Source organism: Equus asinus, chromosome 23 (assembly GCF_041296235.1).
Source record: "Equus asinus isolate D_3611 breed Donkey chromosome 23, EquAss-T2T_v2, whole genome shotgun sequence".
In the NCBI taxonomy this organism is placed as follows: domain Eukaryota; kingdom Metazoa; phylum Chordata; class Mammalia; order Perissodactyla; family Equidae; genus Equus; species Equus asinus.
Genome location: NC_091812.1, coordinates 61889235 through 61910146, shown reverse-complemented (window position 1 = coordinate 61910146; position 20912 = coordinate 61889235). Strand labels below are relative to the sequence as shown.

The 20912-nt window shown below is 45.5% G+C and overlaps 2 protein-coding genes across 6 annotated transcripts in view; one reads left to right on the top strand and one right to left on the bottom strand.

Moving 5' to 3' along the window:
* RIGI (RNA sensor RIG-I) overlaps nucleotides 1–7318 on the top strand; it is a 61901-nt gene extending 54583 nt beyond the window's left edge. For all 3 annotated transcript variants that reach the window (XM_044756535.2, XM_014857506.3, XM_070495565.1), the window contains 2 exons: nucleotides 4808–4951; nucleotides 6645–7318. In XM_044756535.2, the coding sequence (XP_044612470.2) occupies nucleotides 4808–4951; nucleotides 6645–6941 (441 nt within the window). In that variant the 3' untranslated portion in view covers nucleotides 6942–7318. The remainder of the gene's footprint in view (nucleotides 1–4807; nucleotides 4952–6644) is intronic.
* Nucleotides 7319–12597: 5279 nt separating this feature from the next.
* Nucleotides 12598–20912, bottom strand: part of ACO1 (aconitase 1) — a 59739-nt gene continuing 51424 nt past the window's right edge. For 2 of the 3 annotated variants that reach the window (XM_044756536.2, XM_070495566.1), the window contains exons 20-22: nucleotides 17738–17860; nucleotides 14297–14482; nucleotides 12598–13370 (exon numbers count right to left, since the gene is read on the bottom strand). In XM_044756536.2, coding sequence (XP_044612471.1) covers nucleotides 13257–13370; nucleotides 14297–14482; nucleotides 17738–17860 — 423 coding nt within the window. In that variant the 3' untranslated portion in view covers nucleotides 12598–13256. Of the gene's footprint in view, nucleotides 13371–13814; nucleotides 13946–14296; nucleotides 14483–17737; nucleotides 17861–20912 lie in introns of all 3 variants that reach the window. The other variant, XM_070495567.1, reaches the window with a different exon arrangement.

Sequence of the window (20912 nt, the reverse complement as noted above, 5' to 3'; positions counted from 1 at the left end):
TCCCCTACCCCCAGTCTGCCTCAAGGAGTGATGAGAACCATGTCTGAAAAAAGGAAATTAACTATGGGCAACCCTGTGGCTGAGTGATTAGAGTTCCGCGCTCTGCTTCTGCCGCCCAGGTTTGTGGATTCAGATCCTGGACGTGGACCTTCTCCACTCATCAGCCCTTCTGTGGAGACGTCCCACATATAAAGCAGAGAAAGATTGGCACAGATGTTAGTTCAGGGCCAATCTTTCTCAAGCGAAAAAAGAGGAGGATTGGTGGCAGATGTTAGCTCAGGGCGAATCTTCCTCAGCCAAAAAAAAAAAAAGGAAATTAAAATTGCTCATAGGGAAATGTAAATAACCTAGGAATTTCATGTCTAGAAATTTATCCAGGGGCCAGCCCTGTGGCCGAGTGGTTAAGTTCATGCTCTCCACTGTGGCGGCCCAGGGTTTTACTGGTTGGGATCCTGGGTGCAGACATGGCACTGCTCATCAGGCCATGCTGAGGTGGCGTCTCACATAGCACAACTTGAGGCACTCGAGGCACTCACAACTAGCATATACAACTATGTACTGGGAGGCTTTGGGGAGAAGAAGAAGAAGAAAAAAATGATTGGCAACAGTTGTTAGCTCAGGTGCCAATCTTTTCAAAGGAAAAAAAAAAGAAATCTATCCAAAGGAAGTAATGGATAAGTACATATATGTCACAGTTTTACAGCAGTGGGAAATTGAATTGAGAATAGGAGGCATAAACATCCTTTATTTTTACAAAAACAGTGAAGCTAATTTCAAATGGGATGAGGTGGCAGCATGGGAAGAGAAAATTATATTTTGATTGTTTTCCTAACCTATATTGCAGACCTAAGTTTTTGATATACATGAGATTTTATTTGAATTTGAAGTCCTTGAGAGGTCAGTGGATTCTGTGTGGATGATGAGTGACCAGTAGAAGATATGAGGGGGAGAGGGAGGTTTCCGTTCACAGTGACAGCAGCAACCACAGCTCATACCTGCAGAACACAGACCCTCCACTGAGCCTGCCAGCGAGTTCTTTATGTCAGCAGGCCTCATGGCTATCTGTGCAGTAGAGCCTCTTATTAGGTCATTTTATAGGAGGGAGACCGAGGCATGAAAATCCTCAGTGCCAGGGCATCACACATCTAGTTAGGGGTGGAGCTGGCAGAGGCCATCTGTTTAACTGCTACACCTACTGGCCTAACCAGAAATGTTTGAAGCATCAATAAGGACAACTCCAAAAATTTTACTGAGAGATAGGAGGTGAATTAAGACAAAAGAAAAGCAGTGCCACGTTCTCGAATGGAAAGACTGAATATTTTAAAGATGTACCTTCACCCCATAATCACTTATCGCAACTCATAATCGAAGTTTAAGTGATATTTTTAACTTGATAAAGTGGTTCCAGAGTTAATATAGGATAATAAATAAATGAAAATAGCTGTGATATTTCTGAGAAAATAACTCATGAATGGTATTCCCCTATCGGATACTAAAGCACAAACTGCTATATTGACATGTTCAGGTTCTTAGCGTTAGACTAGTCTAACAGACCAGTGCTAACGTCGACGAGCAGTTAACCTGTGCCAGGAGGTTCTGAGCAGTTATAAAGTCATGTTAACTCCCAATAGCCCATGAAATAAATGCCATTATTGTTCCTATTTTGTATTTGAGGAAACAGAGGCACTTTCTGCAAATCACACAGCTGGTAAGTAGTAGAAACAGGATTTGCATCTAGGCTGTCTGGTTGCACCTGGAACACTGGAAAATGTAGTCTAGTCACAGAGAGGCAGCGCCACAGACGGGGCAGGGCAGCTCCTTCTGCCACTGATGTTGTGGAAGTCACCGTGTTCTCTCCTCCTCTGTGATGTTTCCAGGCTCCTTCTTTTGTCATTCCCTTCTGTTTAGAGAACTTCCTTTTGCCATTCTTTGAAGGAAGGTCTGCTGGGGAACCGAGGTCTCTTCGTTCTCCTTCATCTGAGAATGTCTTGATTTCCCCTTTACAGCCAGGCATTGCTTAATGATGGGGACGTGTTCTGAGAAATGCATTGTTAGGTGATTTTGTCATCATGTGAGCATCATAGAGTGCACTTACGCAAACCTAGACAGTATAGCCTCCTGCACACCTAGGCTGTACGGTGCTAATCTTATGGGACCACCGTCATGTATGTGGTCTGTCGTTGACCCAAACGTCATCATGCAGCACATGACTGTCTTTTTGAAGGATCTATTGCTGGGTATAGGAGTCTGGGTTGACAGTTTTTTCTTTCAGCATTTGAAAAATATTGTGTCACTTCCTTCTGGCCTCCGTGATCTCTGATGATAAATCTGCTGTCATTCAGATTGTTTTTCTCCTATAGGTAAGGTGGTGTTTTTTTCTGGCTGCTTTCAAGACTTTTTTCTATGTCTTTAGTTTTCGCATGTTTAATTACAATGTGTCGTGGTGTGGATTTATTTGGGTTTATTCTTTTCGAGATTTATTCTGCTTCTTGAATCTGTGGGTTTATGTTCCGTTATATTAAATTTGGGACATGTTCAGCCATTATTTCTTCCAGTACTTTTTAAGCTCTGCTCTCTTTCTCCTCTCCTTCTAGGACTCCAGTGACATGAGTGTTAGATCTTTTTTTTTGGTGAGGAAGAGTGACCCTGAGCTAACATCTGTGCCAGTCTTCCTCTATTTTGTATGTGGATCACTGCCACAGCATGGCTGATGAGTGGTGTGTAGGTTTGTGCCCAGGATCCGAACCTGCAAACCCCAGGCCGCCAAAGTGGAGAGTGCGACCTTAACCACTATGCAACCGGGCTGGTCCCTTAGATCTTTTTTTTTTAAAATCGCCCTAAACATCCCTGAGGCTCTGTTCATTTTTTTTTTTTTCAGTCTATTTTCTTTTGGTTTTCAGATTCGGTAATTTTTGCTGTTCTGTCTTCCAGCTCCCTGATTCTTTCCTTTGTCCCCTGCATTCTGCTGTTGAGCCTGTTCACTGAGCTTTTTATTTTGGGTATTATATTGAACTGAAAGGTTCTAAAATTTCTATTTGGTGCTTCTTTATATCTTCCATTTCCTTGTTGAGCCTTTATATTTGTTTATGTTTCAAGAGTGTTTATGATTATTTATGAAAGCATTGTTGTTATGGCTGCTTTAAAATCTTTGTCAGCTAATTCTAACATCTCTGTCATGTCACTGTTGGCGTCACTTGATTGTCTTTTTTTCATTCAGTTTGAGATCGCTCTGGTTTTTGGTATGAAGAGTGATTTTTTAATCACAACCTGGGCATTTTCATATTGTGTTAGGAGACTCAGGATGTTTTTTTAAAAAAAATTTAATTTAATTAATTAATTTATTTTTGAGGAAGATTAGCCCTGAGCTGACATCTGCCACCAATCCGCCTCTTTTTGCTGAGGAAGACTGGCCCTGAGCCAACATCTGTGCCCATCTTCCTCTATTTTATACATGGGATGCCTGCCACAGCATGGCTTGATGAGCGGTGCCATGTCTGTACCGGGATTCGAACCAGTGAACTCCATGCCACCGAAGCAGAACATGCACACTTAACCACTGTGCTGCTGGGCCAGCCGCAAGACTCAGGATCTTATTGAATCTTCTGTGTCAGCTGGCTGCTTCTGACACCCTTCTGGCGGGGGAGGCAGGGACACTGTCTCGCCCCTGCTGGGTGGAGGTAGAAGTCTAGCTTCCCTGCCCAGCCTCTGTTGATACCAGCAAGGGGGAGGCTCCCCTCGCTGCTGGGTGGGAGTCCCAGCTACCCACCTGATCTCCACTGACACGCATTGGGCTGGGCTGCAAGTCCTGGCTCCCGCCTTGGCCTTCTCTGACACCACCAAGTGGGCGTGTTGGGGTGCTTCGTTATTGCCCTGCAATGCAGAATTCTAGGTTGCTGGTGTGGGTGGGGTTACTTCACAGTTGTTGTTGTTTTCTGTGGTGTTTGGCGGGAGTAGAGCAGCTGTTGCCTAGAGGTTCTCTGTCTTGCTGGGCTGCCCCCGTCCCGGGCCTTTGGCTGGGGAGGGTAGGCTTGTGCTGAGACTTTTTTATCTGTGCCCTTCGGCGTCTCTGGTTGCCAGCTTCTTCAGCTCCAAGTCTGGGGTATATGAGGTGAAAAAGACCCCAGAGAACTCACCACCATGTTGTTCCTAGGGTCTCAAGTGCCCTCGCTAGTCTGCTTTCCTCTCTTCGCCCTTCAGAATCTTCCTATGTTTGTCGTATATGTAAATGTCCAGAGTTCTTAGTTGTACTGAGCCACGGCCTAACGTTTGGAAGAGAATGCAGTCATCCTGTACATGCATTTAACTTTGCTGCAATTCACAGCACTCTCTGTGGTTGGAAGGGGAGAGACAAAAGATTTTCGATGGTGGGGGCTCCTCTGCCTGCTGTTCCATTCGGTGGGTTTATGCCCTGGAAGTGGGTGTAATTATGCCTGAAACAATCAATGCATATCGTATGTCTATTTGTGAAGGATTTTTAGAGTTTTGCCAACTACTGAAGTAGAAAGCATGGTTCACATGCCTATTTTATGGCTATTGTTAATGCTTTTATGGGCATCTTTGATGAAGAAATTAAAGGACTAATTGGAGGGCACAGTTAAACATTGACTAACACAGAGTTAGGAGAACCAATAAAATTATATGGGATTTTTATAAACAAAGCCAGGCACTGTATGTTCATGGAAGTTGTATGTGAATGAATGATTATACACATAAATATGTGTGTGTGTGTGTGTGTGTGTGTGTGTATATATGCATATATATCCTCGTTATACTCAGATTACATTTATGAGTTTTTCTTTGCATATAGGTTTGCCAGATACAAATTCATGAAAAATCCATCAGAGATAGTCAAGGAAAAGCAAAACCTGTACTTGATAAGAAAAATAAAAAACTGCTCTGCAGAAAGTGCAAAGCCTTTGCATGTTATACGGCTGACATAAGAGTCGTGGAGGTAAGCAGCCTTTTTAACAAAGAGCACTGGGTCATTTTTTAGCACTAATTAAACCTTACTGTGTATTGGTGAGCTATTTATAGTAAGAATACCATTGTTTCTGTTGTTATCATGGCCCTGGTCCACGTATTTTCAAAAGGCTAAAAAGTTAAGAAGGAATCCTTAATGTTCAGCAATAAAGAAATAGTTAAAAAAATTACTGCACAGCCACTTAATTAGATATTATGTAGCCATTAAAAATAATAATTATGCTAAATGCAGTGTGGTATCCTGGATTAGATCCTAGAACAGTTAAAGGATATTATTAGAAAGACTGGTAAAATCTGTAGTTTACTTAATAGTAATGTGCCGACATTAATTTCTTAGTTTTGACAAATGTGCTGCAGTATGTAAGATGTTAGCCTTCAGGGAAGCTGGGAGGAGGGGTACAGGAATTCTTGAGACTGTCTTTGCAACTTTTCTGTAAACCTCAGATTATTCCAAAGTAAAGTTTATTAAACAAAATGATTATGAAGCTTATGTAGTATAATGAAAAACTCCTTACAGACTAACGGTAAAGTGGGAAAAATAACCAGGGTACAAAATTATGAATATGCTATGGTTATCTCGGTGTGAAATAATAGCAGTAACACCACCATCAGTACCAAAAACTGAAAAAGCAAAAAATTTACTTTTGTACAGAAAAAAGCCTAGAGGAAATATACGAAAATGTATTAATATTTTGCAGTGACTCCATGCTTTTTTTGTCTTTCTATTATTTTATATTTTCTAAACTTTTGGGGATATGGATCACTTTTATAATGAAAACAAAATATCTCCTTATTTTAAAAACATGACACCTGCAGGTTAGCTTTCTCTCTATGTGTGTATTTCTAAACTTTTAGATAAAGGACTACAAAAATCTCTAAAGACAAAAATTGGCTGTCCCCCTTGCTGCCGATGGAGGGAGGGTGCAGGCCCGGGCCAGCTCAGACGATGAGCTATTACTCGAGGGTTCTGTTTGGTCCCGAGGGCGGAAGTCTGCCATCAGTGCAACCGTTGGAGCAAGCAGCCTGTTACGGGTGACACTGGCAGATTCCCATGCCTTTCTGAGCCCACTTCTCTAGCTTCGAAAGGTCCTTCCAGCTCCAGGGCTGGTGATTTTTCTATTGAAATGGCTCTTTTAGACTGTACATTTTCCTGCCTTTGTCTGTGCGGTGTAGCCTTTTCTCACTTACTCTGAGGTTGACTGTAGGCGGGGCCTGTGGACACAGAAGTCCCTGACCATCTTCAGGTCACATGGACCCTCTTCTTGTTCTTCTCTGTACCCTTTGGATTATGCCTGTCAGGGCCACTGGTGGACTCAGGCTTCACAGATCTTCAACAAGTACCCCTTTTGTTTCTGAATTAATAAAGAGGTTCTTCTTATAGAAGCTAGGTTGCCTGGAAACTTAGTCCTCCTCTTCATGAGATGTCCCCATGTCCCTCCACGTCCCGTCATCCGTCCCTACCCCCCACCATGAATTGGGAGTCAGGCTGCATGGATTCCACTCTGGCCTTCAGGTGAATCCATATTTCCTTCCTCCCCCATCCACAGAACAAGTGGGATCCCACCTGCTCTCCCTCAGCTTGTTGTGGAGTCTTCTTTTTGTAATCGCGGTTATGTGCTGGTCCTAATGTTCTGTTTTGTGTCATCCACGCCCTTCCTGTGTAGGAATGCCATTACACTGTGGTTGGAAATGCTTTCAGGGAATGCTTTGTGTGTAGATTACACCCCACACCAAAGATCTTTGGGAGTTTTGAGAAGAAAGCAAAGATATACTGTGCCAGAGAGGACTGCAGCCATGACTGGGGAATCTGTGTGAAGTATAAGACATTTGAGATTCCAGTTATCAAAATTGAAAGTTTTGTGGTGGAGGATATCGCAACCAGAGTTCAGACACTGTATGCAAAGTGGAGGGACTTTCATTTTGAGAAGATACCATTTGATGCTGCAGAAATGTCCAAATGACCTGAGGACTTCAGTCTTCAGCTACAGGGAATGGGTGACCTTGAGCGAAGAAGAAGTGAGCCCCAGCGAGCAAACCATGGATCGCCTGTACCACCATAAAGATGTTTTACCAAGACTTGTACTGCGCTGAATATTTGTCACTGACCTTTGCCTTCTGTTCATTGTTTTCAACAGTTTGTACTCTGTCGTACGTGTAAAGCACATGGGAGCGAATCACAGCATGGAATGCTTTGTAGACCAATAGAGCTCTAAGTACTTGGGAAAAATTAAAAAGCTGAACTTTCCTTTCTATCCTTCCCTTCAGAACTAACTGCCAGTGTGTCCCCAGTAGCCACTCAGCGCACATTGGAATAAATGAATGAATGAAGGTTGAAAAAGTTTTCCATACTTCCGTTTCTTTCCTTAACCCACTGTAAACTGGCTTTTGCTCTTAACAATCTAGTGAAATTGTTCTTGTCAAGGTCACCAGTGACTCTGGTCGCCAGATCCGTTGGGCACTTCTTAGTCCTTCTCTTTCGACCTCTTTGCTGCGTTTGGTCCTGTTGAGCACTCCTTTCTTGGAACTCCCTCTTGGCTTCTTCCCTTGCAGCTCTATCCCAGTCTTTTCTATTGGTTCCTCTTTGCGATCCCTTAAATGTTGATAATTCCAAGGCTTCAATATATGTACATATACATATGTATCATAGTTACATATGCTCATGTTCTCTGTGTAGCAACATGTGGCACGTAATCTTAAAACTCGAGTGGATGACGTTTAGTAATGGGGGCATGTAAATGATACGGTAGTGCTTGAGAAGCTGATATCTGTTCTTTTAGTTGATTGTACCTCTTGCCCTATTAATTTGCTTTCTTAACCTGTACCATCATTCCCTTTGAATGGTCATCTCAGGCCATTTTCCAACAATAGTGGATGGTCAACATTTGGACTGTGTTCTCGGTTAGGTCCCTTGGGTGATACTGATGAGGCAGTTTAATTTTCTGTTCTTGCTATTTACAAAATCAGAATACATATCCAGATGCCATTCCTGTGTCACTTAACAAGGTTTGCTGATGCTCCATAGCTTAGTTTTGGATTTTCTAGACATGAAGACAGCTGCCTGAGTTTTGCTGTTTCCATCCAGGCCAAGATATTTTGTGTTCGGTTCAGGGTAGGCTCTACAGTAATTGAAGCAGCTTCTTAAAACAGACTCAGATTAGTTGTTTGTAATTCACCAGGACCATCAATGGCTTAAACAAACCTCCAAACATCATAAAATGTTAATAATATGTTCAACATATGTGATTGCATAACTCTTTTCAAGTGGCACCTGTTTACATCTTTGGAGTCCAAGAGACCACCCATATACCCCAAATCAAGCCTGGAGATCAGTGGGGTGACATGCTACAGCTCCCTCACTCTCCATTTCATCTGGCTGAGACTCAGAGAACCTACCAGGTACATAACTTCTCCTTGGCTTAATTTTCTACATCTGTAAAACAAGGGTTAGTGGAGGGTTTTTAACTGAAATAATGTATGAAAAGTACATGATATACACAGTAGTTGCTTGATAATTGTTATTACTAGAGGTAGTCTTAGTAAGTCACAATTAAAATGGGTTATTTAAGCCAATTTCCTTGCTGATTTTTATTCATTTTCCATTTATATTTCATTAGCGTATTAAGGTTCTGGTCACCAATTCCAACGTGGGGGGTTTCCCCACACCACTGAGCAGTTCTCTGGCTCAGTTCTGACACTACCTGGACATAGCATCAGATCTCACAGGTTAAGGGCTCCATCCTACAAGAGTGTCCCCCGCCTCCCACTTCAGATGCCAATCACAAGTCCAGGTTGTCACCTGTGCTTCTGGAACAAGTGGCTCTAGATTGGAGGTTCTTACGGCCTCCTCCTTGGGTTCTACTGATTTGCTAGAGCATCTCAAGGAGCTCAGAGAAACGTTTTACTTGCTAGATCACCTGTTTATTATAAAAGGATGTAACTCAGGAACAGCCAGACGGAAGAGATGCATAGGGTGAGGTACGGGGAAAGGGCGTGGAGTTTCCAAGCTCTCTCTGGGTGCACCACTCTCCTCAAATCTCCACGCTTTCACCAACTCGGAAGCTCTCTGAACCCTGTCCTTTTGGGTTTTTATGGAGGCTTCATTACGTAGGCATGATGGATTAAATCACTGGCCGTTGGTGACTGATTCAACCTCCAACTCCTCTCCGCTCCCCAGAGGTCAGGGGGTGGGACTGCAAGTTCCAACCCTCTAATCACACGGTTGATTCTCCTGGCAAGCAGACCCCATCCTTAGGTGTGTTCCAAAAGTCACCTCATTAACATAACAAAAGACACCTTTGCTGCTGTCATCACTTAGGAAATTCCAAGAGTTTTAGAAGCTCTGTGCCAGAAATGGGGATGAAGAACAAATATGTAGGCCTGTTTTTCTTATTACAAGTCACAGTCTCACAGGCGTCTCTGTTTAAATGCGATTGCCTTTTTTGGATGCTGTTGTTTCAGAACTCCAATAGGATGTGTAAAACATCTACTGGAAATCTGTTTGAGAAAGTTCTCTCAAGTGTCTAAATGGCTCAGTTTGGAGGAAGGTGAATGGTCCTCTCTTCAGCCAATAGACGGCGGCAGACTAAAGCTGAAGCAAGCAAACTCAGAATTTCCTTGTTGGGCTTTAGCTTGGAGTCAAGCCATTGCCAGGCCTGGAGCCTGGAAGAGGGTAGGCACTTGGTTAATGTTTACTGAAGGAAAGACACTGGTAGGTAGGGTTTAAAAATTGCAAACTCTTGACTGACACCCAAATGCTGGTCATTGGATTTCTAGATCAAAGGCTGCCTTTTGGAACCAACTGCAGAGTCTTTTTCATGAGCACATGCCCAGCCCCGTTAGAACATCCTGGCAGGGTGTCCAGCCATGTGTAGTTTTTGAAGTTCCTCGGTGGTTCAGATACAATCCCTTATACAACCACAGGATCTGGTTATCTCTGTGATCCCTGCTGGTGCTGACACTGTGAGGTTTTCACCTGAAAATGAAAGGTCGCCTTCAATCAAATGTGATGGCATAACAAGGGCAGTAAACTCTGATTCCTGTCTTTACAGTTGATATTATTATTCAAATTTTAAAAACACGCAAGCCGTCAGGTCGGCGTTTCCTCAAGCACGTCTTGTGGACCCGAAGTGCTATGAGATGCTCTGAAGAAAGTGCTCTGTGGTCCAATGTGTTTCTGTGGTGCATGCTGCCCCCTCCCCTCAAATGAGAGACTTACAGCCTTCATTGTCGTGTGTCATTCTGTCAGTTCTGCCGCAATAAGACCTAGTTAACCCGATATCCCAAATACACTGACCCTGAAACCCTCTTACTTATGGGACGTTGTTAATGTCCTACAGGAGCACAGTAGCAGGTGTCTGCCCTGGTGCAGACTAGACAGCCAGAACCAAACTGGAGAATTAATTACAGGATCTTACCAGTAACTATGTTTTATTATACTATCAAATAAAACTATAAATTTCACTCAATAAATCTATATTGAATATGTAGGCCTCAGTTCTTGGGATGCAAATTATTAAAACTATTAAAATTTCAGCTATAATTATATAATCTTTGTTCATGATAATTAGGCTGTCTGGGTGAATAAAAGCCACGTGGGTGTTAAATTCTGTTGTGGCCGTGACACTTGACAACTTCCCAAGAAGGCAGCCAGTGGAAGCTTGGTTACTTGGTAACGGTAACCAGCAGTAACTTCAGAACAGAACTCTACATTTCTCCTACATAACCCTGTGGGCCACGCCACACTGTCCTAACATAACCCTGAAAGGGAAACTGTGCCCCAAAGAAGGTTCTTCATTTAGGTGACTAGGAAACTCCCAATATTTTTAGCCTGGGGACCACTGGGAGCCAACTTGCTAAGATCACAATTACTAACTGTTACCCAGAGCTGCCGGTGGCCATACCCCCGGCACATGGAATGGCCCAGAAGAATGAGGCAATTGCAAATGGAAGGTAAGATGAGAGGGAAAAAGGTGGGAGGGGGCTGAGTTCGAGTCACTGGATCCAATCAAGCGTGTGGCCTTGGCCATGCCCGTTCTTCAAGTTCTAGGAACCAATTATTAGTGGTTTTTGCTTAAGCCAGTTTGAGTTGTGCTTCTAACAGCATAACTAAGAGAGTTATGACTAATATCCTTCCCCTAGATTACTCTCCCTGCACCATAAAGACGGGATGTGTGTACACTCCTACATGAAGGCTGTGCCACAGCCAAGGACACATGTGCTTATTTACTGCATTCAATAAGTTTGTGAGTGAACCCACTGCGCAGACCAAGGAATGCCTGTTTCCCTAGGAGGGATCAGGCAATAATGGGTTTAGAAAAACGCAAGAACGAGGAGATGGGATCCCATAGAGAGGAAGGAGGAGCGGCTCCAGCAACAGCAGCATCCTTCAATCTGGAGAGCAAGAGGACCAGTGCCTTTTTGAGAAACCAGATAAAAGGGACTTATTGTTGAGCCTTGTTGTGGGCAAGGATGTGACACTGGCCAAGACACTTTATTAAAGAAAAGGATGGAGGGTGTGTTTGGAGGTACAGGAGGGGGATCCAGAGTGAAGGGACCCCATTCCGCAAGTCATAACCAGGAACCTGGCTCCCCATAACTGCTGAATGAGGGGAGCTAGACCGCTCCCCGGATGCTCAGTAACAGGGAGCTAAGGGGGTGGAGGTCTGCTCTCAGCCTTCTCGGTGGTTTTATGCTGGGATTGATCCTGATTTCAGGGTCACAGGCTTTTTTGTATAACACGGTCTGTTGGTAATTTCTGTTCATGAGCACAATTTAGACGCCAGGACCTAGAGGCAAGGATGCTCAGGAGCCCAAGCTGTCCCTCCTCAGGAAGAGGTGCAGGCAGTTCTTGATCCTGGGGCTTCCGATGTCCAAGCCACATCCCCTGAGCGTTAACGCTGGGATTTAAGACTCATTACAAAGAGACTAACATGCAGGCTACAAGGTGCCCTGTCACGGACTGAATGTTTGTGTGACCCCCAAATTCATATGTTGAAGCCGTGCCCCACACTGTGACTCTTTGGAGATGGGACCTCTAAGGAAGGAATTCAGGTTAAAGGAGGTCGCAGAGTGGGGCCCTGACAGGAAGAGACACCCGAGAGCTGTTCTCTCTCTCCACGCATGGGCACTAAGGAAAGGCCACCTGAGGACACAAGAGAAGGTGGCCATCCAAGGCAGGAAGAGAGCTCTCACCAGGAAATGCATTGTCTGCAACCTTAATCTTGGACTTCCAGCCTCCGGGTCTGTGAGAAAATAAATTGTTGCTGTTCGAGCCACCCAGGCTGTGACGCTTTGATATGGCAGCTGGAGTAGACTAGACAGGTGCCTACAATGACATCAGTGATGAAAATGAACAGGTCAACACGTATGAAAATCGAAAGAATTACGATCTGCTCGCTATACTACCTTAGCGCTCCTGCGACCCTCCCGTCTGGCCCCAAACAGGGCGGAGAACAGCCTGGCTCCTGGACTTCCATTTTACTTGCAGAGATGTGGCTGTGAAAACAGAACTGGAAGGTCCTCTGGGCTTCAGGGTGCTGCCCTCTGAGGTCGGCGCTGCTCCAAGTACCCCCAGACTATAGCCACACACACAGCAGAATTCAATCCCAAAGTCAAACGTTTTCCTTGAAAATAGATTTAATCTTATTCAAATTAGAAATGTTCTGTCTCTCTCTAAAACCGCCTCCAAAGTCCTCCTCTTGACCAATGAATTTCCTAGGAAAATTTCTGAAGGTAGTAAAAGAAAACTTCACATTTCTTTACTGTTGATCTATCAAAAGGTACATAATCAAAAACTGTCAGCATTTGACCTGTCCACGAGGGGCGGGATTATCCACTCTGAAGGGGGCGTTGTCACGCTCTGATTTGAAGTGTAGAAAGTTCTTATCTACCACCTGTCAGTTAACGCTGGTGCAATGGGCAAGGCCAAGGAGCCCCAGGGAAGGGTTTCCCGGAGCAGAGGATAACAGGGGAACAAAAAAAAGGGCGGGAGACACCTTCCGAGAAGACTGAACATTAGCAGGTAAGAGTGAAAAATCATCATTCTGTGATCAGTAACATCAAAGACGAGCGCAGTTCTCTCTCTCTGGCACTACTGACATTCCCACCATTCTAGCTTCCAAATTCTAGAAAAAGATACAAAGCTGAACAGAAATGGAGGATGCAGAAACGGCTGTTTTTGCGCCTGGAGGCCTGGCCCCGGACCCCGGGCTCAGGCACGCCCCCGCGAGGCGGCCCCGGGCACGGCCGGAGGGGCGCAGGCTCCCAAGGAGCGAGCCCTACTTGGCCATCTTGCGGATCATGTAGTTGAGGATGCCCCCGTTGTGGAAGTACGTGAGCTCCACGTCGGTGTCAAACCTCATGACAGCCTGGAAAGTCTTGCCGGTGTCCAGCTGTGATGACAAAGCAGAAGAGAACTCCTGAGGGAGGAGGCGGGACACTGCGAGAGGGCGGCCCCAGCACCCCCCCTCCCCCCCCCCCCCGCCACCCCGCCAACCCCCGGGACTGCCCCCCGAGGAGTGCGGCCTGCCCGTCAGAGCCGCGGAGCCCGAAGCAGCACTTCAGCGCAGTCCCCAGCAGACTGGTCTGCGGAGGACAAAGTGACAGCAGCCCAAGACACCTGAGGATTCGAAATAGCCTCTCAGGGAGCTGCTACCAGTGCCCTTTGGGATGCTGTTTTCCGAACCCTCTCTGGGAGCTCCCTGCGGATTCAAGTGTCATATTGGGCAGCAGAGGTCTCATCTAGCTTGTCCCTCAGGCGGCTGACCCTGCTGCTCACCCTGGGACACGGACCTCAGCCGCTCCCCCACCCCCTCACCCCCCGGGTGTCTAATCACCTGGGACCTTGGTGCTGGGTGCTCCATCCTTCCTTGGCCTAGGGAGCTGTCATTTCTGCCTCTGGGCTGATCCAAGTCTGGGGCCTGGGGTGAGGCTCAGGGACGGAGCGAGTGTGTCTGTTGTTCACATTCTTATAATAAAAAGGTGTTTTTAAGGTAATGTCCTATCCCTGAGCCTTCATCACTATTCCCTGGGGCTGCCTGAGATCAGGAGAAACAGGAGCTAGTGGGGCTGGTGGGTAAGAACGGAACTGAGGATAACTCTATGAATAAACAGAAATGAACAGCAAACCAGCAGGCATGTCTTCTTCACTGTGTTGTGCAGGCGGGTGGAAAAGGTGCGGAAAGAACTCCTGGGTCTAACGCAGCCCTAATGAGTGATAGTTTTCCCTTCCAAATCCCACTGATTTCCTTCTCACAAGACTGGTTTCAAACACAGGGTCCCTCTCAGCTGGGTGTGGCGTGCAGGCGCTCCAGCTTACCTTCACCTGGACTTTCATTCGTGGTTTGAGGTTTTCTGGAATGCTGACAGTGTATCGTTCCCGCCCCGTGAGGCCCAGGGTGTCTGCGTTCTCCCCAGGGAGATACTCGAGCGGGATCACCCCCATTCCGACCAAGTTACTGCGGTGAATGCGCTCGTAGCTCTCGGCCAGCACAGCTTTGATTCCCTGATGGGCCAAGAGAGCAGGGTGGACACAGTTCTGAGTTTTCTCTAGATACTCAGAAACTTTACAGAAGCCTTCTGAAGTCAAAACTCTTCTCGCGCCTAAATTCTTTGTAAGAACCAATTAATCGTCTACAGAAAATGCTACCCTCTAGTTATAAGCAACACAGCTGCTAGTCTGAACTAAGGACCTACAATGCACGACGTGAGCTGGTAAATGAATTCTCTCATTCCACCCTCGCCAACCCCGGGAGGTGGGGCTGCTGCCCCGCTGGCCCCTGGACCTGGTAGTCAGTGGTAGGATCTGGTATCTGCACCCGTGCGGTCTGACCACGCACTCAGCCCTTTGTGAGAGAGCATCTGTTACAAACTTCCTCTGTATGTGGAATCCACACACAAAACAACACAAAGAAAATTTTTTCCCTTCCCTTAAAATCTGCTATTATTGTAGATGCATCGGCAGACACAGAAGATTTAATCAGAAAAGCAACTTTCAGAGCATATCACAAAGTAAATGATTACCTGCCGTGTGCTGCTTTTACACTTCCTGTTTCAAGAATAAACTGCATTGACTAGTCTTGATATTAAGTTTCCTTTAAGTCTGTCTGTAACTGGCAATATATAGCAATGCTCAACAAGCTAGGATACTTGATCAACTAGACCACCTCATTCTCAAATATCAGTTAACTCTAGTGTAATATGAAGATACCCCTGAGAGGCCTCCTGACATCCAGCGCACACTTCTAAGACTCCTTGCATTAGGGGCACTCGGGGAGCTTGTTAAAATGCAGATTCCTGGGCACCGCCCCAGACTGACTGCACCACAATCTCTCGCAGGGAGTGTGAGAGGAAGGCGGGAGGTCTTGTGAGGTCCGGGGACTGTGGCAACAGGGCAGGAGCTCTCAACCTCGCTGTGTGTTAGAATCACCCGGAGGGGCTTTCAAAGCCCCCAAGTCCAGGCCTTTCTCCTGACCAATTAAACCAGAATCTCTGGGGATGAGATCTGGGCACAGGTGGTTTTCAAAATCCCAGAGGTGTTTCCAAATTTAAAAACAAATATAGAGGAAGGCAGATTCTTCAGGACAGTAGATGTTCTGTATGGATTTGTGTATAGACATTTTGTATTGTGGGGACCTGGATTTGGCCCCCCCCCAGATATGTCTCTTTGGCATGAGGATTATTTGAGGCTGATTGCTTTTGATAAACTGGGACAGGGAAGGAGGCTCTGAGGGGTGGAACTTGCTTGCCCTTTGTTAGGAGACATTTACATTGTAAAGGAACTCTCCATCTGAAAAGATATCTCCCTCTCTGTACCAGGAAGAAGAAAGGAGATGACCTTATCTCTAGAAACTCTTAATCAATGGGGAAGGCAAGGACTTAAATCTGCATTTTATTGTGCTTCTCTGGTAACCTCTGTAACTGACTTCCCTCCCCCTCCCAATGTTGGCATTTCTTTAAGGATTAAGCATCTTTCCTTAGGCTAGGAACTGATTGCTGCGCTCACCTGTGACCACCCAGCTCAAAGACAATAAACTGGCCTCCTGCTACACCCTCCGATAGCAGACCCACTACCTGCTGTGTCCATCAAGCACTGTGCCGACAGGGCAATCTTGTGACCATTGTGGGAGGGAAATTTCAATCATATGTGAAACATCCTGTTTGGGAGTATATAACCACTCTGTGCACCCTACTTCTTCTGTGCCCTTTCTTCCTTCGGGAAGAAAGGCCCTGAGCCGTGCTCCTCATAAAGCTTTGTTTAATTTTCTCTTGCTATTCTGTCTCATGTGAATTTAATTCATTCTCTGGCCAGACGAACCCACATTGGATAGAGGAAATGTCTTCCTCCTCTACAGTATGTATTTATTTTGGAGAAGGTGAAAATCTTTGTAAACACACACTGTGCACGTCGCTGGCTCAGTGTAAAGGGCTGTGTGGTGCTGCAGACCGGGTAGCTCACAGCTGTCTATCCCCGTCAGTGTGAAAACAGCCCAGCACAGCCGAGTGGCCCAGGGGGGCAGCTACAGATGGAAGTGTCTGCGGCCGCCTGGCAGCTGAACTCGAAGTTCTGCAGAGAAGTCTCAGCTCCGGAGGCCCCTCGGGTGCCGGCTCTCTTCTTCTCCGTTGGACCTTACAGAGCCCCATCTAACTGCTCCCGGCCTGGGTCTCATTTCTACTATTAGCTCCCATCCCCCTTCCTGAAATCCTTTCCTTCTTCTGTAATTTCCCCAGTTCTTTTCAGCAGTTTCTAGAAAAGGCAGGCCTTTGACATACTACCAACTAATCTGAGAGCATCTCTCTTCTCCACAGACCAAAGTAATTGATAACAACCTAGGCGTGATCTTCAAAGATGTTTTTTAGAAGCCTGGAGGTCTGGAGGGCTGCCTGCCAGCCAGACACATTTTTTCACTCCACTTGTGGATATCAACTTTTTCAGTGTTTCCCAAGTGCATGAATTTGCTTGAGCCATAAATCATTGAAATTGATATCAGCTAAGCCATTGTACCCTACCCTGAGGATCAAAGCTGGGCAGCAGGAGTCTGCCCTCAGGATTCTGCCATCTTTCAGGGCAAGCAAAGGCTCCAGAGGTGAAGCTCTCTGCTCCCTGCGTGGCCCCTCCCATGCGGACAGCGCCAGCAGGTCAAGCCCTGAAATGGCTGAAGGTTCTAAAGAGCTGTCTGTCTATGGACGGACAGAGCTTCCTTTTCTATGGTGTCTACAAGCAGATTTTCACAGGCTGCGAAAAGCAACTGTAAAGGGTGCCTTCCCCGAGTGTATCCAAAAGCCCGGCTCCTCACTATTTCCCTTGTGTGAACCAAACACACACCACAGTAACAGCAGCCCTGGCTGATCCCTTGCATTCACCTGTACCATGGCCTGAAATAAATTTTGGGTCCTCAACCTTTGAGAACATTATGAAAACCATGAAACTTTTCTCCATTAAAAAAAAGACAGACATACACACTTTTGGGTATAATTTCAGAGACTTCACAGACCCTCCTCCATCTGTTCTATAGACGCTCCCAAAGATCCATGGTTCCCAGGATGTGAATGTCTGATCTAAGGGAACCAGCTTGACTCTAGATACCCTTCACCAAGGGAAGTAAATCCAGATCTACCCAGAAGCAGGAGAACAACCATCACATGCTTTTCTGAGCATGCTCTTCCACCGCATCTTCTTGGAGTTACCTGGCCCCCTCCCAGCTTCTCTTCCGGTTCAGAGGGGCAGCTGCCTGCTGGGAGGTCTCTGCGTCATACTCACCAGGAGGAACGGCCCCTTGGCTGCCCAGTCCCGGGAGCTGCCCGAGCCGTACTCTTTGCCAGCCAGAATGATGAGAGGCAGACCTGCCTGCTGGTACCGCTCAGAGGCATCGAACACATCAAGCTGAGGGAGAGAAGAGGAAGGTATCACAGATGCAGTAAAGGCACAGAGTGTGGACACAGGCCAGTGAGCCCCGGTGACAGGGTCAGGGTCAGAGGGTCTGCAGTTGGCCAAGTCAATGCAAAGCCAATGGAAAACTCAACTAAGCAGCCGCCTGATCTACAGATTCCCAATTAACCCCATCCATTTACCCCCACCAAATTGAATTGTATGTTCTTTTAGCTGAAATGCCTGACTGTTGTCCTGGTTTTAGAAAAACATTCAAATCCTAGGGTGTCAGGGAAACTAAATCAGATTTTTTTCCCTCTTCCATTGCTTAAACTATTTTAAAGCTTAAAAAACACAGAATTCCACCAAAACCTGGGTTTAGACTTAGTATCAGAGACTCAGGGATGGTCAGTCCTGAAGGGTGGCCAAACACAAAGAAGGTAAATTGTTCTGAAATTACATAAAATGCAAACTTCTATCAGTCACCCTTCTACACAGAGGTCAAGGGTGGAGAATGGAAACAGAGAAGGAAGCACCAATCAGTAACAGATGGGACAGATAACTAGTATTTTAGCATCTATGGGAAACATCTTACACAAATAGATTCATTTGTTTCTCACAGGAACTCTGAATATTCTTCTGTGCTGAGACTCTACAAAGAAATCTGATATCATCGCTGGAGATAGAATATTGAAATGATGGTTTTCTCTGGCCATGTGGGTTAGAAAGCAAAATCCCTCAAGAGAGAGAATGTTTTACTTGAAAGGAGCTGTAGAAGGTGTTCAATCAAACTCTCAGGGAGGCATTCACACAATACGATTTTGGAGGACTGCTGGAGCCTGTGGCTATAACTTCACACGGCATTAGGCCAAGCCGGGTAGGATTCTGTGTCTTCAGCTGGACCGAACTCATGAATACAGACAGAAACTGTTACAAAAACAGTGAAAGCTTTCCCTGTCCAACCAAATAGTCTGGACCCTTTCAAAAACCAGAAAGAAACAACCTACCTGATATTTTCAGATATCTATTACTAGCTTTGTGTTTTAAAGTGCTTTCAAAACTACTGCAAAGCTGTCAACCCCATGGCAGAGCAGGTCACGTGACCCAAGATCAGGGGGACTGAGCAGGTCTAGGATTCTGTCTCCTGATTCTTCTATGACGCACGCCTTGCGGAGAGCACTCAACAGCTCACAAAGCAACAGCCCCCTGCACTCTCCCTCTTGCAAAGAAGGGACCATAAACTTTAGTTGTTTCCTCTGTTATTGTGCCTCTATATCTTCTAGGCGTAGTTCTTCATTGCTCCATTTTTATCATCCATCAATTTTCTCCTTTGATGAGGATTTGGTTTTAACCACCGCTCCCCAGTTCCCCTCTCCAACCTCCGCTCTCCCCAGCCGCCCAATAGAATCATGTCACATGTTTTGGTAAGTCAGTATTTGGTGTTTGCATTATGATGATTATGTCAATGCTATTTACGCCTGAGCCATGTAATGTACTATGATTTCCTTTCTTGGCAATTTAAAAAAAATTTCCACTGGAATTAATAATTTTCATTTTTGTGTGTGCTCACCTGTTTCTATGTCCCTACCCACTAATTAATCCCCAAACGCTCTGCCTCAAGTACAAATCCTCTCTAAAGACATTCAACCATATCAGGCAATCTGTCATTTAAAATCTCCTCCATGGAAATATGACTCCTGGAGCCCTCGGTCCTGTTCCTGTCGGGACTGACTGGGGTGCATGCCGGGATTGTGCAATTTTCCTTCGCGGACATCTTGGGGTTCCCTGCATTTCTTCTTCCTGGATCCTACATCTTCCCCTTTTTGGTTTATTCCCTTGTTTTGCTGGAACACATTCACAAAGTGGCTTCCTGAGACAGGGATTGGGGGATACTTTTAGGGCTTTTGAACATCTGAATGCGTTAATACGTTAATTTCCCTTGACTGGTAGTATGAGGGACATAGAATCTTAGGGTGCAAATCATTTACCTCGGTCTAAGTTTCCAGTGTTACTTTGAGCACTTCTGATCCCCAGTCACTGTGTATAAGCTGTTTTTCTGTCTCTGGAAGTTTCTAGACCTTCTCCTTCTCTCTGGGGTTCTCAACTTCACAGTGACATGGAGACCTGCAGTGGATCTGCTTTAATCAGTCGGCTGGGCCTGCAGTGGGCCTTTCAATCTGGAGTCGCAGGTCTTGCAGTTGGGGAACCGCCTTGTGTCACTTCTTTGATCATTTCTTCTCTTCCATTTTGTCTATTCTCTTTTTATTTATTTATTTATTTATTTATTTTTGGTGAGGAAGATTGGCCCTGAGCTAACATCTGTGCCAATCTTCCTCTATTCTTTTGCATGTGGAACGCTGCCACAGTGCGGTTTGATGAACGGTGTGTAGGTCTGCCCCTGGGATGTGAACCCATGAACCCGGGCCGCTGAAGTGGAGCATGTGAACCTAACCACTATACCACTGGGTCAGCCCCTGTCTGTCCTCTTTTTAGCATCTCTATTCAGTTAGATATTGGGCCACCTCAGTTCATTCCTTTATTTTCTTAAATTGTCTCTCTAATTTTCCCTTTGTCTTTCTGTTCTAGATTCTGGGAGATTTTCTCAACTTTTCCCATGAATTTTATTAGGAGATTTTTTTTTTTAATTTAAAGCTCTTTCTTGTCCTCTGATGATGTTATAGCAACAGAAAATCATCTCTTATCATTGTGAAGAGACAATTTTCTTTCTTGAAGTTTTCTTCTACTCTTCGCATTTTTAGTCCACTGTTCTTTGTTTAGGTCTGCCTTTGAAGTTCAAGGCTTGGCTCAAATGTCTGCTCATCTCTGATGCTGTCTCCTTATTTAAGATGAGGTGCTAAACAAATGACTAGAAGTTGTGTGTCAGGGCAAGGCTTGTACATCAGTGAAGTTCGCTGTGACCATTTCTGGAGGCCCTCCGTCTCCAGGACTGCAAGCCCTTCCCCTCGGTCTCCTGGGCATTCTACCATTTAGCTGTACCTTTTTCATTTAATGGTTTGTTTATCATCCCTGGTAGAATAAACTACCCAGCATTGACTTTGTGCTGGGT